The following is a 12,088-nucleotide window of genomic DNA, read 5'->3' on the forward strand; positions in this document are numbered from 1 at the left end:
CATGAGGAGCAGAAGCGTGTGGGCCACTTTGTTAGTTGTGCTGACACATGGACTATGGTTCAGTGGACTGTGTAGCCTGGAGGGATCAGTCAAGACAATTTCTGTTTTCCTTATCCTGACAGAATTTGCCTGCTTGGTGAGCAAGTTGGCTTGCAGTCAGACTGAGACACAGCATCGAGATAAGGTAGATAGTTGGAAAATTGTGGCCGTGCTAGTATTATATATTTTACAGATATATTATTAATGTGACTACAGATATAATCAGACAGACTAGGGGTTGATATGCTATTGAAAATTGTCAAAATAATTTAGTCCAGAACAGTCATCTCTGTAATGGTATAAAGAGAAACTTTTTTGGGAGGAGAGGAACTTTAGTTTGGCCACTGTTGCAGAAGGATGCTTTCTGTGGTGGTACTAAAGAAGCTCACCCCCTATTTTGTCACAAGCTTTGCAGAACAGGGACTGGAACCTGGGTTTCTCAGGTGATAGGGCAGTGTTCTAACCATCAGACCAACTTCTGCATGTGAATTTTCTAGATGAATTCCTTTTAGAACGGCTCCATGTTCAGTTTGCTGGTTCTGCTCCAAGCATTGGTGCTTAAGACCATTCTATGTGAAGTCTGACTTCCTTGGTCTCCTTGTTCCCACACATGCAGGCTCATGAGCTGTGTGTTCAACAGCCAGCTCTTTGAGTATGTTTACAGAGCTGGGCTGCATGGCTGATCAAGCAATGTAAAGGTCTTATCCGATAGCTCCTAACCCCCCTCCTTTGCAGCTTGTCATCTTAATTGCTCCAAATGGATTCTTATTTAAAATCTTCCTTTACTCTTTCATGAGCAGAGAGAACTGTTTGGGCTCTGATTCTGTTAGCTAAATGGTGCCTCATCTGAATCTCCTGTTCATGATCTTTGTGTCTTCTGCACGATGCTTGGCTTTAGAAGGTGATTGCATTAGCTATCAAGGTGGATGTTTTTGCATGACTTGCTCTCCCTGTAGTCACACTGCTTAAGGTTCATTTGCTGGGCAATCGAAGGCACCGAGTAAGCTCCCTGTACTTGATTTAGAGTAATTCCACACCTGGCTTTGGTGTGCATGGCTCTCTACTGCCCCAGTGTGACCACAAAAATAGCTGCTATCTGAAAGTACCGGAGCTGCATGGATTTGTGGTAGGTCCTGGTAGTTTCCAGGAGTGGGCTGCAGTCCTATTGGAGTGCTCCAAAAATAAAATCTAACTATGTGCTGATCCCTTAATGCAGAATAGCTTGGCTTAGATCACTGCATTCAGTGTGGGCTGCTGTTTCTAATTGTTTTCAGCCTGCTTTAGAGGCTTTAGTTGGAAATATCCCTATGCATAGACTTCAGGGGTGGGTCCAGTTGCCTAAAGACAGACACTTGGGGCCCTGCCTGCTTCCCAGCTGCTGCACCAGAATGCTGCGGGTCTCCTGCAGGTCCTGTGTCATGTCTGTCAGCCGTTGGACACATCCTAGGGCACCTCAGGACTGTGTGTCCACGAACTAACTAAACCTGTCCCAAGTACTTCACGTCATTTTACATTCAGCTCAGTGTACATACTTTTTTATTCCTTCAAAAGCAATTGCTTAGGAGAAAATCATGTTTTTGTTCTAATGATTACAGATGACCTTTTCTAAAAAGTATTTGAGTTGTAAAGAAGCTCTACTCCATCCCCCATTCCCTTCAAGCATGTTGTATTGCACACAAGTGACACCTGTACACAAGAATACTGGAGTAGTTTTTATAGCCTTTTATTAGTGTGTAAGCACATCCATGGTGCATATAAAACTGTAACAGTTGACTTAATTTGAACAAATGATACTTTATTTTTCAGTAAGTGATTAAAAAGGCACTTCCACCTTGTGAATGGTGCATCAGGGGTGTAGTTACCACGAAAATACCCTATATTAATTGAATACTCAAAACAAAATGAAAGTTTAAGAAAAGATTAACTGACCAATGCCTTTTTTTTCCCCCCCCTGCAACAATCTCACAAATCCTGTGTAAACTATAGTTCACTGGGATTTAAATCATCTGAGCTACTAGAACTCACTTTCTGGAAGATTCTCAAAATGAATTACTCTGAGTGTTTAAAAACCCCCACCTTTTCAAATACACTTCATGGTAAAATAGATTTTGGAGTACTCTATACATTGGAAACAAGGCAGTTGTGCTTTTATCATTGTCAGAGGAGTGGGTGTATGTGACCTTGACACTAAGAGTAGACTTATACAGTGCTAAATATCCTCCTCCCTCCCCTTGCTGCAGTGCAATTTTTAAGCGTGTTTATTCACTGGCTTTTGTTCCATTGAAATCTCCATCTCTTGCATCCATTTCTTCATCAGCTCCATCTGTTGCATTCTCAATTACTCTTCTGCCTCCAGATCTTCGGGGTGGGGCAAAAGATGCTGGCTCATTTCCCCTCCTGCAGTAAGAAAAAAAAATAATAAAAAAAATCAGATCTTAGGTCATTTGAAGTCCTCATAAAATTTTGTAACAGTACCTGTGGGGCTTATATTTTCAAATGCAGAACAGACAAGAACTTTCTGTTCTGTAGCATATAAGAGTAATTTGTGGACAGGCTGAGACTCCCAGTTGCTTGGAACTGTGATGGGATTCCTGTTCTTGTGCTTAAAGTTCTCCTCTAAATAGTCTTATCTGCCTCAAATCCCCCTTACTCCTCCCTTCATTTCACTGTTTTCCCCTATGGACACTAACTGGTTGTGCTGGGAAGGAATGGGTACCCACAAAAGCAGGGGAGTGTCTTTCCTGTCCCTTTAGAAGAGCAAGGAGACTAAGTGAGCTTGTGCTGGATTTCTGGCCTGCAGTGTGTATGAGCCCACCAGTTACTGAAGGCCCATGAGACCTGGGACTGGAGCAGTGCTGCAGATGTCAGCAGGCGTTTTTGAGCCCACACAGTCCCTCTCTGCAAAGGCTGCAGTGGTCAGAGCACCACAAGTGCTTTGGTATGTATGGCATCCTAGGTTGTGAGTAGCTCCAATCTCTTTCCCAGTGGAGAGAAGTAGCCATCACTGCTTTGAAACTGTGGTGTAATTCAGGTGCTGACATTTAACAGTGCAAGTGTCTTGCAGAAGAGCTTATGTAGAATGTTTTTTCCACATCTTTACCCCATTTTCCTCTCCCATCTCCCTCCCATGCCCATATATTTCATAGCCACAGCCCAAGGCAAGGACACTTTGGTCCTCAAGGTTAATTTTTTGGGAGGTGTGAGCAAGTGAGACAGAAGATGGGTTTGTCTCTTCTTGGCCTCCATTGCTACTGGGCTACAAAACACTTAAGTTTTGTAACATGGCCTCTCACTTGCCCCTCATTAAGCAAACCTTTGTAAAGGCTTGAGACTACAAACGTGAGCAATAAAATACATTCATGATCACTGAATGTTGTGCCAAAATTACTAATTTGTTCTTAAATACATCCGACCCTGCACTTTTTGATACAGCAATCATGCATAAATATTTAAAGGCTTGTCTTGTCCTTGCAAAAGACTAAGCCGGTGTTGTCCTTTCTGAAGCAGCTATTTAAGTCCCAAGTTCAGTCTTCCATACAAGGGAAGCAGGTAGGAATATTGGCTGGACTAACTTATTTCAGAGTCGGAAATCTGTGTTTCCAAGGTGGAAATGTGACATGTAGTCTGTTTTCCACAGTTCTGCCCTTAAACATCATTGTGAGCAAGCAATTAGCTGGATAATAAAAGCTTCATTTAAGATCTGCTGTTAGTTATGGCATGTATTGAACACAAGGGTATGTCCTTTCTACCCTGGCATATGCTCGACAGACTCTTAACAGTAGTGTCTACTATTTTATGATAGCAGATATTTATTATTACTGTTTAACAAGAAAATTATAGTTAGGTCAGTAGAGTCATTAATTCTTGTCAATGCAGGAAGAGTTCTCTTACCCCCTTGGACTCCTGCTGTTTGGACTCAATTGCTCATGAGTCATTTGTAAGATAGTTCTCCTTATGCTGCAGTAACTCACTGAAATGCCGTAAGAGAACATGGGACTGGTGGGAAGTAACAGCAAGAGTCTAACCAAATTATGTAGTACAGTTTTGGCTACAAAGAATTGAGCTCCATTCACACACTAACCACTTATTAACATAAACTGTTGCAGTATGCATAAACTTAATACTTCTTTAAACTGATATTGGCCCTGGGGATAAACATTTTTTGTTTACATTTGTTCCTCTTAAACAGGTTTATGGGTTTGATAATATTCATGTGGTCATTCGCATTAGTACCTTTAGAATAATGCGTATAGTTGAGACAAGCCTTAAGCATTAGTGTTTGCTTAGCGTCTCTGTATTTAATCTACCTTTGAACAAGTGCTACTGGAGTAGTGCTTGAGTCTGACTGGAAATATTAGGCTGACTAAAAGGCACATGCAAGGACAAGACATCATCTTTAAATATTTGTGTATTCACAGCCAAATCCAGCATATGTAAAATAGAAGATATACAAATATTACAAGGCAGTAGCTCTTTAATTTTTGCAACAGCAGGTATTATTCATGTATCCAGAGAATGTGATGAAGTGTAACATAATGCTGTGCTTTAGATTTTAGGTTATAGTGTCAATATTAATTTCTGTGTCCGTGCTTTATGTTTTAATAACAGTAGACAAACTATGTAATGTCTGCAAAATAGCTCTAAAAGCCTAAGTAATAGCTCTTTGTAAGCAATACAGGCACAGAGTGCAATGTAATGAAACACAAGATTTTCTCTTTTGTCTGTGTGATTGTGTGGTGAAGTGTGATAAATCACATGCAAGTAGGATCTTCTCAAATCGCAGGTGAGTTAGATAGGATCGTACCTTACAGTCAGCATTACAATATGCATAAGAAATACTGTGAAATTCTAATGACATGCCGTGACACTTAATATTCATTAGTTCTTTTAATTAATTTTACAGATCAATGGTGTATTTGATTTGAAAAATTTTAATCTTTGTGGCTGTGCACAAAGATGAGGTGCAAAAAAGACAATTTTCATGCAAAAAAAGTCAAGAGTACTTCATTAGGTGCTCTGTTGGTAGAGCTTGTGAGAATGCAACATTGGTAAGTCTACATCAGTACATAACCTACTTGTAAGAAAGATGTATCACTGATGAACAGCTGATGGTAGCTAGATTATTGTAATATTTGTCTCTTTTGATAAAACAGATTAATGCCAAGATATCCAAGCCTTCACAGTTTGCAGAAACCTCACATAATTTTTACTTGGGCCAAAGAAAATGGAAATTTGTGCAACACAAGCTAGCTGCAAAGTTGAAGGCATGGTACCTGCTTAGTCATGCGAAGGTTCCTGTGTCCCTCTGAAACAGAGATAAAGAGTCCCGGGCAGTTATACTAAGCACATGGTCATGATCAGAGGTAGGTAGATTACTTTTAAATAATTAAACAAGGTACATTACTGCCAATTACATTACATCTAGATAAAACAAAAATGAGCCTTATGCTATTCTGGTAAAAAAGGCAGGACACAACCACTCCTTTGTAAGGCAGCCAGGAGCATGCACCACCCAAGATGGTGCTAATGGAGAAGGCTGCCACATCCTTAACTCTTCACTTTGAAGTAAATCCACATCTGAAAGTTCATGCATGTTACTGGTAAACACACTGGCAAACCGCTTCAAGAACACAAGTAGGCAGGTGCTTTACTTTAATCTGAAATACTGTTGTGTTTAGGTAGAAAGCAAAGCTTTATGGTGTGATGATGTAGGTAGAGCAATATCCTTATAATTCAAGTCAGCCTCTTTATTTCTGTGAGTTGGTGTTTTCAAACCCAGTGAGTGCAGGAGAACTCAGGTGTGTAGCTGACTGATCACAGCTTTATCTCTTTCCCAGTTTTGAGAAGCAAATGCAAAGGGACATTTTGATCTTTTCCTTGATCTGATGACACTGATCTGTTTGGTGAAGTCCAAAGAGACTTTTGGATAAGAGTCTCATAATGTGCATTGCCTTTTGCACCTATGATGTTGTCTAAGACTGTTTATGGTTGTCGTGTGTGAGTTGTGCATGTGTGAAAGTGAAAAGCACAAGCATTTCTACCCTTGTGTGACTGCTTCTGTACAAATAGATACAGCCATTTTCAAAAGCAACCAAGCCTAATTCTGTTCCTATTCAAGACAACAGAAGTTTTGATTAGAAAAAGAGTAAGGCCTGTGCCATATTATTACTTTTGTTCATATCACAGCTGAAATCCTGAGACTGCGGCAGTCTACAAAATGCACTTCACCTTCTGAATTTGGCCTTTTGTTGTATCTGCCAAACTAGTACAAGGACTGAGTAACTCTGCAACATTGTCAGTGTCTGTTCTTTACTTGAACAGATATATATATATATATTTTTTTTTTTTTTTCACTTCTCTAGTTTAGTTCCAAGTTTCAAGGCTGTCAATGAGTGGGAACGGCTGTCCCAAGCACGAGCACTCTACCTGAGCTTGCTCTTCAATGCTGCAACCTCACGGCCCAGGGCTTCGTTACTCTCAGTAGCCTCATCCAGCTCTCTCTGCAGCTTCCTGCGGTTTGCGTTGATACGCTGAGACTCTTCCTCAGCCTCCTCCAGCTGCCTTTTCAGTTGCTTGAGTCGCGTGTTGCCCTTCTCGGCCTAAAGAGAAATTTTAGAGTAATACTTTAATTCAAAACAGACCTAATAGCTTTACATTCCTCATTTTAATTTCATATTTCTCTTGAGAGTTTTACTGAAACATGGCCTGAATCAAAGGTAGAAGCTTAAAATCTGAAAAATGTAAAAATAAATTTGCTTTGTGGGAGTTCATTTGCTGACAGATACTGCATTCAGACACTACATTGTTCTTTCTTTTGCTGCACAGTCCCACCTCTGCTTTTCTGGCTTGCAGGTTGATGTGCATTAGGTAAAGCTAAAATTTTAAAACAAAATGTGTTCATCATCTCTGTTCATATACCAGTAAAGATATTGTGCACAGTCCTATATATAACTGGGCAGTCAGACTGTTGCAGCTGGCTGATTGACAAGGACAATTCAAGCTGAACTTGAAATGGAAAAAGAATTACATTGTCCTGTCTTTTAGCAAAGGGCTATATAGCTCTTGCAGCACAGAATCCAAGCAGACAGTCAGCTTTCTAGAGAGAAAACTTCCTTTCTTAGGGTAAAACCTGAAAATCCCTGTGCCCCAGACTAAGACCCTCATGACACTGTCTGATACCTGATCTTTGTACTGCTCTGCTTGCTTTCTCTCGTCCTCCACCTGCAGCAGTGCATCCTTCAGCTTCTTGTCCTTCTGGCGCAACGTCTTGGCTGCAGCCTGCTTCTCTCTGCAAATGACAGTGCAACATTTGGTGATGTAGAATGTCTGTAGTCTTCAGCTGCCTCAGGCATGTTGCTCATGAAACTGGCACCAAGGACCCATATGTTAAAGGCTTTACTGAATTTAAGAGGTGAAATCTAAGCAAAACTTAAAGGTCTTGTTCTGATCAAAACAAGTATGTGTCTTTGCTGTATGATAGAGGTGCTCCAAGAGATCTATTCTAAAACACAAGGTGATTTCCTCAATAAGTAATCCTACAAAATGTGTTATGGCAATTAACTTGCCAGGGTCATAGGACAGTTACTCTAAAATGTAGGGGAGCAGGTCCTTGCCTTTGATACCAGTAGAACTTTTCATCAATAAAATGGTTCTTAATCAGAACCTGTAATAACTCTAGTTACTGGCCCAGTGTCTAAGAAATGTTAAGTAAGGGAGAGACTTTACCAAGCCTTAATGGCACTGAGAGCCTGATGACACAAATCCTGTATGCCTTTGTTTACTTTCTATCTCATTAACTGGAACAATAAATGAACAGCTGTGCCCTCTGGGAGACCAGTACCTGGCTTCCTGTTCCAATTGCTCTTCCAGAGAAGCAATTTTGGCCTCCAGGGCAGCAATTGTAGTTTTGAATTTGGACTTCACAGCTCCTTCCATCTCCTGCAGCTTACTCTTCAGCTCTTTGTTCTGTCTCTCCAGTTGCTGCCGAGCATTTTCGTTCTTCTGTGCAGTTGAGCGCTCTGTTGCCAGCTCATTGTTCAGCTGCTCTGCCTGTAAGGGTGGGAATGAACGCTGTCAAAAGTGCTGCATGCTTTCAGAGAAATGACAGGCAGCAATTTGGGGTGGCAATTCTCCAAATATTTATTCAGAACCACAGACAGCTTTTGCTGGCATACAAACAGAAAGTGATATGTGCTGAAATGAGCTCTACCTGCTGTACCGCTTTCCTCATGCGGTCACCCATTGCCTCTATGTTGCCTTGCTCCTCTTCTAGCTCTTCCTCCAGTTGGGCAATTCTTGCCTCCAGGCGCCGTTTCTCATCCTGAAGGCTTGTCCTGTAAGTTTAAAGTTAATAAGTGTGTAGTTATGGCTGTGAACAGTTGAATGTGTCTGAAACTATTATGAACTGCCAATAATTCATAAAGAAAAGACAACTAGATATTTCAATGAAACTAGTGATATGAGTGCATGTTGTGTTGTCAAGACCAGATGGCTGCTGGGAGAGGAACATAACTTCTCTTGGCAGCCATGCAATGTTCAGTAGCATGTTTACAGCCTTGTGAGTAATCCAGTCTATTCCTACCTTCCAGAAGTAGCGCTTGCAAGTTCCTCTGCCATCTCTTCTTTCTCCAGATCCGCTTGTTTGCGAGCTCTCTCCGCAGCAGCCAGATCCTAGGAGAAAAAGAAAAGGCAGCATAGTAAAGAAATAAGAAAGTTAGTGTTTGGGCAGTTATAACACAATACAGAGGACTGCAAACTTCCTAAAGCTGGTATAAGATGGGTTGTCTTGTTAACAGAATAAGTTCTTGTCATATCATAAATACCAGGGAAGTACAATGAGATACACTTTATCCAGCCTGTCAGCTGGTTTCTATTTTATTTGGTTTAGTCACAAGATTGCCATTTAATACACATAGGAATAATAGCACTAACAAGACTTCAGGAATTTATAGCTATTGAAAACAATTTATGTTGGATCATACAGTTGACTTCCCTTTAAGACTGGTGAACTGTGCCTTCCTCCGAGGTGGAATTTTTTCAGCTTAACCTGGCTATGCTCAGATGTAGATCCAACAACTTTAGTGGAGTGCACAGAGCACATGGAACTTGTTACAAGTGCTGCTTATAGTTTTCCATCTCCAATAGCTATATATTATTTCATTGCAGTTCTGTTTTGCTATTGAAGGTCGTGTGTAGTCTGCTTCGTACCACTCTGTTTCCCATTTTACCTCTTGAAGCTGGATGAGTTCTGCTTCCAGGCCCTTTGCTTTCTTCTCATTTTCTCTGGCTGTAGCAAATATTTCTTCTCTGGCAGCCCGTGCATCATCCAGCTCTCGTTGGTAGTCCTTCATCTGAGCCTAGTTGAAAAGAATAACAGACATTTATTTTTGTCTGGCTTTATTACAGTTTCAGTAGAAAGAAATTTGGACAGAATAGAAATCATACACACATAGTGTGTGCACATTACGCATAGTTCCTGCTTACATTGTATTTTCTGGAGAGATCAGCTAGCACATATTGGAAAGGTCTGAAATGCTATTCCAAGAGCAGCAGTGCTTCCACTTGCACACTGTGGCTTTTGTAATGCCTATGGTCCTTAATTCCTCTGAATATTTGAGTACATGTGCAGTCTTAATCTTTCTGATACATCCCTTTCTGTTGTTTAGCTGTCAGCATATGACAGAACAGTTGATATGGAGGCTTACAGTATAAATAGCAAAATGCTAATTCAGAGACAACATGATTTCTGAACAGTCTTTTATGCTTTCGAGTCATGTGTTAGAACCAGGATTGAAGCCCTGTAATATCCTATAGGCCTTTTTGTACATGGGAATTCGTTTTCCATCCTGTGGGTGAGTGAATAGCAGATGAGTATTGGCCAGAGAATTTTGGAAGCTCTCTGCAATGATGAAATTCAAGATTTTTATCGTTTGCCATATGAAGTTTTCCATTTTCAAGCATCAAATTCACAGTTGTCATAAATTTCATGTTGTGGCTGTACAAAAGACGGTAGTGGGAAAAACTGGATTTGTGGGGTAACATACCTGTAATTTGCGAAGTTGTTTGATAGCTTCTTCCCGAGCTTTAGTAGCAGAATCAGCTTGGCTTTCTAGATCTTTAACATCAATCTCCAGCTTCTTTTTGGCTGCAGCTGCCAGGGCACGTTGCTTCCGCTCATCTTCCAGTTCTGTTTCATATTCATGGAGCTGATCATTAAAGAAAACAAGTTTAGGGAAGTCCTTGAGCACTCAAACACTCTGTGTATGTCTGAATAATGCGTACAGCTCCCTATATCTCTATTAATTGTGATTTCCCTGGCAGTTAAAATACATTTCCATTTTGTTCAGAAATTAAAGATGCTTGAAAGGAGTCAGCAATTTGGGTTTTGTATTCATGGAAATATGTATATTACAAGATGATGACTACAGTAGTCCTTGCTGTCACAACACTGCTGTATACAAATAGCTTGTGTCCTGTCTGTTTTTGTTTCCAATGCTTTTGTATCCATTCAGTGTACCTTGGGGAGGCAGACATATTAGAAGCTGGTTTTTTTCACTTGCACTGAGAATATAGGGAAGGTTCTTCTGACTGTGTCAGAAATAACAATTCATAAGTTTTATACTATCTTGGTTGTAGTGTTAAATTCATACATCTGTTGGCAATTGTGCACCTGCTACTGATATGGGGAAAAACTGTTATGCAGTTAGCATGTTATGTGCCTTTTTTAGTACAATGATCTACTTTTTTTTTTAATTTGCTAAGCACAAGGCAATATAATGTTTTCTTCTCATTATAGTAAGGTGCTTTTAATAATGGCATGAGGCTGGGGACTTTCAACGGGTTTGGTTAGATACTTACAAAGGCAATAATAGGGAGCAGTACCTGTTTAAGGAGTTGTCTTCTCTTCTCTTCATTCTGTTCATCTCTGGCTTGTAAATCTCTTTCAAACTGTCCTTTCAGGGCCTGCATATTAACCTCCAACCTGAGTTTGGCATCTTCAGCAGCCTGTAGCTCATCCTCCAGCTCTTCCAATTGTGTCTTCATCTCTTCTACTTGCTGTTCAAGGGTCCGTTTAGATTTCTCCAATTCGTGGACCTTTCAGGCAATGAGAATTTAATGGAATTGTTATAAGAAATAAAAATAATTCTATTAAACACAGTCTACCTGCAATGTAGGCTACATTTGAAAATAACCTGAAATTCTCTTTTTCCTGAACTTTTATTTTTAATCCAATCAAGTATCATAATTGAATTTTGTTAGTATTAGAAGTAGTATTCTCATATCACTGTAATAAGGAAGTAATTGGCAATGCATCAGTGGAAATTTGCTGCAGCTATGCAAGTAAACATTAGGCTGGTGGCAAAGCCAAGTATAACTAATAAAATCACATTTGCGGAGTTTACAACTTTGAATCTGCTTAATAAACTAGTAAATTATTTAGAATATCTTTAATGTGTTTTCAGTCCTAGAAATCATGTTAAAAATAAAGAGGGCTTACAGTTCACCAACTCTCTTAAAAGTCTGGGCACAAATGGAATAACCTTTGAATTCTGTATGAAATATCTGATCTTACTGAATGGATTTTTATGCTACAGAAAATTTCCCACACTGAGAACAATGATCTGTTTTTTAGCTGCTATTTTAAGTTATTGTTGTGGAAATTGTTCTAAGCCCAAAACTTACATTCTTGCCAACATCATCTTTGGAGCTAACAAGGTCTTCCATTTCAGCTTTCAACATTTTGTTCGTTCTCTCCAGTTCTTCTTTTGCTTCCAAAGCCTCTTCAAGTGCTCGGGCCAATGACAAAGCCTTTGTTTCTTTTTCTCTGGCTTCGGCTTCTGCTCTGTCCCTTTCATCCGCATATTTTGAAGAGATGTTTTTCTCTTCAGCTAGCATCTGTAAAAAGGTAGTGTTAGTACAGGAAGTCATTCGTAATAGGGTTTTTCTATTGCAATTGTCTTGTCAGTTGTTAATAACAGAGAAAAATCATAATTTTTTGTCCCTGCTTTATCTTTCACTAAACCAATGGAATCTGTGAGCTCCAGAGAAG

The 12,088-nt window shown here is 40.0% G+C and overlaps 1 protein-coding gene across 3 annotated transcripts in view; it reads right to left on the reverse strand.

Annotated features, from left to right (window-relative positions):
* Positions 1-1,738: 1,738 nt before the first annotated feature.
* The window catches only part of MYH11 (myosin heavy chain 11), a 61,786-nt gene continuing 51,436 nt past the window's right edge, over positions 1,739-12,088 (reverse strand). For 2 of the 3 annotated variants that reach the window (XM_063343595.1, XM_063343594.1), the window contains 10 exons: positions 11,722-11,934; positions 10,921-11,133; positions 10,083-10,244; positions 9,267-9,395; positions 8,621-8,709; positions 8,249-8,372; positions 7,880-8,088; positions 7,219-7,327; positions 6,466-6,638; positions 1,739-2,436 (listed from right to left, as the gene is read on the reverse strand). In XM_063343595.1, the coding sequence (XP_063199665.1) occupies positions 2,298-2,436; positions 6,466-6,638; positions 7,219-7,327; positions 7,880-8,088; positions 8,249-8,372; positions 8,621-8,709; positions 9,267-9,395; positions 10,083-10,244; positions 10,921-11,133; positions 11,722-11,934 (1,560 nt within the window). In that variant the 3' untranslated portion in view covers positions 1,739-2,297. Of the gene's footprint in view, positions 2,437-5,312; positions 5,345-6,465; positions 6,639-7,218; positions 7,328-7,879; positions 8,089-8,248; positions 8,373-8,620; positions 8,710-9,266; positions 9,396-10,082; positions 10,245-10,920; positions 11,134-11,721; positions 11,935-12,088 lie in introns of all 3 variants that reach the window. The other variant, XM_063343596.1, reaches the window with a different exon arrangement.

This window comes from Chroicocephalus ridibundus, chromosome 8 (genome assembly GCF_963924245.1).
Source record: "Chroicocephalus ridibundus chromosome 8, bChrRid1.1, whole genome shotgun sequence".
Classification (NCBI taxonomy): Eukaryota; Metazoa; Chordata; class Aves; order Charadriiformes; family Laridae; genus Chroicocephalus; species Chroicocephalus ridibundus.